We start from the raw sequence: 6,114 nt of genomic DNA, 5'->3' as shown, positions 1-6,114 counted from the left end.
CACCAAGAACCTGGAAGGGCTAAGGGACAAATTAATCCTTACACAAGGAGCAGCAACACCACGTGTGCCGGTTCCCGTCAAAACTAAACACGTCGTATATACGGCACTCGAAAATGAAAAGATAACAAAACCAACAGGTAGACAGCACTCAATTATTTTCGTTCTCGTCATCGCGATTCAGATGATGGGATGAGGGGCTTGCAAATCGTCGCTGGAGGCTTTAGAATCGTGAGCGGTAACATTTCCATACGAAGCGTGCCGATTTAACGGGGCTTTTATGTTGATAAGGAACGATGGCAGACATTCATCGGGGACAGAAACCCAATTAATGCCCATTGGCGTTTCACTTTAATGAAGAATAAAACAGCATAAATGAAAAGCAGCCACACTTTGTACTGGGCAGCAGTGTGACCATAACGTTCGTTCTGCATAGAAATGTAACTTTTTTTTTACAAACGCATTACACCGTGGTACTTAGCAGTTAGTGGTAATTGTATTAACATTAGCAATGATGGTTTTTGATGGTCCACGCAAGTGCGCGAGCCATCTGGTAAACCGATTCACCGGGTGGCTTGGCGGTAGAGCGTGCAGCTCGCAGGGGTTCAAATACTGTGGGTCGACTTGACCAATCATCCCTCTAGGGTCCACGTCTGCAGTAGCCAACAGTAGTTGCATTATGGAGAGCCTCACCCCCGGCAGGACATAGGGATGTGGAACTTACACCTCCCACTCAGGGTTATAAATACGAGATTAGCATCGATACACTGCCTCAATGCTCATTTGAACAGGATATCACCGACTTGCACAGATATTCACCACCCCTAGCAATTTAATAAACTGTTACAATTAGATTATTTCATGCAATTGTTAGTCACATTTGTATCGCATCTCACTGTTTTGTTTGTAGTTGGGTTTGCTCCGTGAGCTTAAATCTAACATCAGCATTTTGTTCACGTAGTTTATAGCCCTGTCAATCGACTATTGGATGAAGGCCTCCCCACGTAGTGTTGGTCATGTCGGTTGACCACAATTGACCACTGTGGGCAGTGCTGGTTGGTGAAGCAGTCGGCCAGGACCGGTTATGGCATCACTTTCCACGAATGTTAACCATGGCTGGGAATCGAACAGAGGCCACAAAGTTCATAGTGCAGTGCACTTACCCTGGTGCCACCGCTCAATCCCACAGGCAAACACTCATGACAATTGTCAAACACATCAACAAAAGAAAAAGAGTCCTGAGACTCGGTGAGACCTCTCTTGAATAAATTAGTGTCATTTATAATTATATGAATGGCAGGTCCATAGGATTGTGACTCCATCCCAGTTGGGAAGAGATCCGTGCGACTACACACGTACAGGTGTTCACGCACCTCTCGGATACTTGTCAAAGCCCTTCCCCGTCAGTACTTTCCATGAACCATGCAAACCAAATCAAAGCGAGCTCCAGTTATGGGGTGGGGATACTACCTGCAGATTTTTTTCCACACGGCCTGCAGCCACATGGGGCCCCCCCCTACCACATCCAAGCAGCCGGCAAAGAAACATTATAATCCATCTATGCAAGCATCCTAGATGCACGAGAATAGGGTACGAGCAGGGAATGTTTTAACCTAATGAAAAATGTGTGTTCTAGGACGAATTTCAAGTGGATAAGAGCCTAAAAAGGCAATGAATACGTAAAGTTCTCACGTTTGACCCTCGGTAAATAAGTCCTATTTGGCCCTCGGCAATGAAAAGATTCCCCACTCAAACATGATGTTTAATGGTTAGGAAAACAGAAATATCACACCAATTATTAATTCCTTTTCACTGCATTAGGCATGCAAGGGGCAACCAAAGGTAATCAATTACATATGAAATTACAGCCGCAAAGGAAATCCGCAGAAGCCGAGAAACATAAAAACTTTCTAACGACGACGAATATTTAAATATAAACATCTGGGTTAAAACCTCACGGGGAGCTAAACTCTTGTCTTGCCAACAAAAACAATGCAAAGTTTGTCCAAGGAAGTTGGTCGGTTGCTTCTGCGAATTTCTGCATCGTGCGCAAGCGCCGTCGCGTCACTTGAGTCGCCGCTGCAGGTTGGGGATATCGGCCGCCCTTACGGTCTCGGGGACCTCGGGCTGGCCGAACAGCGCCCGCCCACGGTGGTTGAACGTGTAGAAGGACGGCCGATTGCTCATGTTCTCAAACGTTCTGCGGGAAAGAATGGCGTGAGTAGGCACAGTGGATAGGTCGCAGTTACTACACATTTCAGTTTCATTTATTTGGTATAGCCCTGTGAGCCATTCGGCTCTTGAATCGGGTGCAACCGCAACAAACAAAAACATGAACAAGAAAACATCTTAAAGTGACTATATGACTATGTGCAAACAGAAAATCCAAGAAAAGACAGCAAAATATTGCAGAAAAAGCACCGTACACCAACGCTGTGTGCAAAAATCCCAGTGGGATGCAAGTCAAACAACAACAACCACAAGAAAACTTAGATTAAGGCCATCAGTCTAACTCCGTACGACAAACAAACAAACATGGCCAAACCAAAAAACTTTTCAAAATCACCAAAATAAAGCCATAAAAGCAATGTAACAGTGATCATAGGAACTGTTACCGAAATTTCACAATAAACGACATAAACAACATGTACCACCAAACCCTGCAGCCATAGCTAGGTGCAAGAGTCATTCCACAACAGCAGGAGCATCAGTCGGAGTATCAAACATTTTCAATGCACCTTTAAGATCAGCACACTAAATCAAAACACAAGATCATACTTTGCAGCGGTCATCCAGAAACGACACAGCCCATCATTTATCCAGGGTCGATACAAGTGGTACCGTTTTGTGGAATGTCAAAAGTAGAAGCCAAATCGCTGACACCCACAGAGGAGCCTCCGGGGTTCACTTGTCCCACAAAAGTCTGCATTGAACTTTATCAGTGGCCAGTTGACACTGATTGAGATAGGAGCTCTGGCCATTGTTGTCTTTAAGTTGCTCTATGCAATGGGCCCCACGGTTTCAATGGTGGAAGCTCAGCGCTCTGACCTCTGAGCCAACTCATCACCTCGCAAAGCATTTGACTACCACCTCCCCTACCAAAGTGGGTTGGGGGAAGTGGGGGTTAGGGAGTAGGGCATGGAGAAAGGAAGGCTCATTGCTCAAGGAGCACACGGCCAGATGGCTTGGTGCTACTACTGTTCATGGGTCATTCCTGCACCAACAATATCCGAAAACCAGCGGTTATGGTGACAAGGACCGTGTGTGTGTGTGTGCTTGTGAGCACTCAGGAGGAGTTGGAGGCGCTTCTGCTGAAACTGGAGCGTGCCACTAAAGAGGTGGGGCCTTACCATCAGCTCCACCAAAACTAAGCACCTGCCTGGGTATTTTGTACCATCAGGCACTCCACCCCCACAACTCCCAATCGGTGATGGGGCAGTTGTGGAGAGAGGGGAGAGTTTCCCATACCTGGGTAGCGTGCTCACGACCGGCTCCGGTTTGACAGCAGAGGTCTCACTCCGAATCAGTCGAGCGGCATTATCTTTTCATCGGTTGCGTAACGCTGTGTGGAAGCTACCTGGACTGTCGCTCCGCACGAAGCTTCAAGTCTTCTCGACCACGGTCATTCCCTCCCTTCTCTACGCTTGCGAAACGTGGACCCCCCTAATGGAGCATCTTCGCCGATTGGAAACATCCAACCTGGCACAAGCGTCGTGGTGACGTCACCGCCACTTAGTGGCGAATGCCGGTTGTTGTTGTTGTGAGCAAAAGTAGGGCATATGTGCTCGCGATCAGCACTTACCCCAGCAACTCGCATAGGCTATATGGGGGATCTTTGTCTTTGGCGAGGGATTAGTGGCAGGGATGGCACAATCTCACCTACCTCCACATTATTCACATTGTCGAGGACCGCGCCTCACAGCGACTAAAATGTGGAACGAGAAGGCCGATAAAACTCGATGCCATGGCAATCAAGTGACCTGAGTGATTCGGATGCAGACCTGTGACATCAAATGCAAGAGAGAGACAGAGAGACAGAGCTCCGGGAGGGGGGGAAACTCACTTGTACTTGAGCTCGGCGGTGGCGTCCATGTCACGGAACTCTCCGGCGATGTTCACCACGCCGTACACCGCCACCAGCAGCCCCAGCAGCGTCTGCAGCACAATCTGCACGGCATGGCACAGCGCTCGCTCAAGCCACGTTTAGCAGATCCACGTCAGAATCCTTTAATTGGACAGTGACATCGCGTAGCTAAATAGCACGCTCGCCACTTGTGGCGGAGGTATATAGTTCGAATGTGGCAGGCCCCCTGGTTAACGCCACGGGTGCAATGACCATGAAATATGCGTCATCAGCTTCAAGGTGGGTTTTAAAGATGCCATGGTTATCATTTGAAGAAGAGACGGCATTTTGTCCTGGCGTCGTGGTCCAAGTTTTAAAACAATTACTCGCAAATTAATTAATTGGGGTAACACATACCAATCGTCACTTACTCCAGGAAAACAACCTAGGAGGATTTTCTACTTGAGACTGACTGTTCTGGGTAGTGTGTAATGTGGAACAACATTTAACCAGGAGATTAAATAAACCTGCTGAGACACATGAAACATTGCCTCTTTGCAAAGGGCTGGGTTACATTCAGATAACTTAACTGCACGACATTAAACAGTCATAAAATTGTAAGTAATCTAGACAGTGTACACATAATTTAATGTTAATTTTTGAACAAAGCTATATAAAGAAGGTGCAATGCACTTTAAAAGTGGATAAGCACGAAATTTAATGCAATTTCTGCAAAGGCGATTTCAATCGGTATATAGAGGCAATGGAGAAAACTGCACTAAGGGTTATAAAATGGAAATAAATCAGCTTAACGCAGCCAGAAAACATTAAAACAAGGTTGACTTATCCATACCAATGTTCTAGAATAGCCCAAAATCGCCGAGTGGACTCTCTTAAATAGAGGTCACACATACTGGACTCAGTATTCATCACCGCAATTAGAAGTCTGGTAACAAGAGGGTATCTCTCTCGCAACACTCCAGTGATCACGATCACACCGTGGAGCGCTTTTCTACGTTTACATTACCGGTCTTCTGCATTCAAAAAAACTCATCACGTCGTTACACACTGCACGCAATTCGTCAAAGGCTTGACAAAAATAAAAAAAACAAGCAAACACAATTTGGGAACTTACGAGAAAACCGAAATCACGATAACTGTTATTGTAGCGTAATTTTAATACGGTGTCATAGCGTGAAAAAGATAAAGACTGTGGCAACCCGAGTGGACGGCTGCGCTCACGTATTGCCAGTTGAGGTGGTTCGGGCACCTGGCAAGGGATACCCCCCCCCCCGTAGACTCCCCCTGGAACTCTACCAGGCAGCAGCACGTCCCACTGGGCAAAGACCCGGGGGCCGGCACACGCTGGCGGGACGACTATGTCTCTTGGCTGGCCTGGGAATTCCCCAGGAAGAGCTGGAGTTTGTATCGTAGTTTGTTATATAAAGCAGTGTATATAGTGTAGTGTATAGTGTAGTGTATAGTAGTCTATAGAAGTGTATAGTAGTGCATAGTGTAGTCTGTAGTAGATAGTACTGCATAGTGTAGTATTGCTGGAGTCCGTTGCCAGGGAAACGGAGGTATGGACCGCCGCTACTCAACACGCTGCCGCCGCGACCCTCACCAGGACAAGCGCATTGAGAAATGAGCGAACAAACTTATTGCTTGAAATCACGGCTGCTGCGCCGCACTGGCTGAAAGGCACAAGACGCCAAGCAGCAGCCAGCAACAAACAGCACTTACGTCGGAAGGCAGGCTTTCGTTCTCCTGTTCCGTTAACCTTGTGTACGAGCGATCTGAAAACAACATCACAGCGGGTCACTTCAAACCGCCGATTGAATTAACACTCAACGTCTGTCTAAAAGACGTGCATGTGTGTCAGTGCCGGATTAAGCAAGTGCGGGGCCTGTAGCATATGTTATAAAGGGGCCCTAAATATAAAAAACACAAATATTAAAACACACATGTTTTACTTGCATAGTAAAGTAATTTTATTATTTTATTTGCTATACAGCCAGATAATACGACAAATTGCTAACACCCGGTCGTTCATA

At 46.7% G+C, this 6,114-nt stretch overlaps 1 protein-coding gene across 1 annotated transcript; it reads right to left on the bottom strand.

The window, feature by feature from the left end:
- Positions 1 to 325: 325 nt before the first annotated feature.
- LOC144740483 (ER membrane protein complex subunit 5-like) lies at positions 326 to 5,909 on the bottom strand. Its single transcript, XM_078623335.1, has 3 exons — positions 5,804 to 5,909; positions 4,061 to 4,164; positions 326 to 2,197 (listed from the first exon to the last, which is right to left on the bottom strand). The coding sequence occupies exons 1-3, from the start codon at positions 5,867 to 5,869 to the stop codon at positions 2,062 to 2,064; spliced, it is 306 nt and encodes a 101-aa protein (XP_078479461.1). The 5' UTR covers positions 5,870 to 5,909; the 3' UTR covers positions 326 to 2,061.
- Between the last annotated feature and the right edge of the window lie 205 nt (positions 5,910 to 6,114).

Source organism: Lampetra planeri, unplaced genomic scaffold (genome assembly GCF_965212315.1).
Source record: "Lampetra planeri unplaced genomic scaffold, kcLamPlan1.2.h2 scaffold_2201, whole genome shotgun sequence".
In the NCBI taxonomy this organism is placed as follows: Eukaryota; Metazoa; Chordata; class Hyperoartia; order Petromyzontiformes; family Petromyzontidae; genus Lampetra; species Lampetra planeri.
This window is presented reverse-complemented; position numbering and strand designations above follow the sequence as displayed.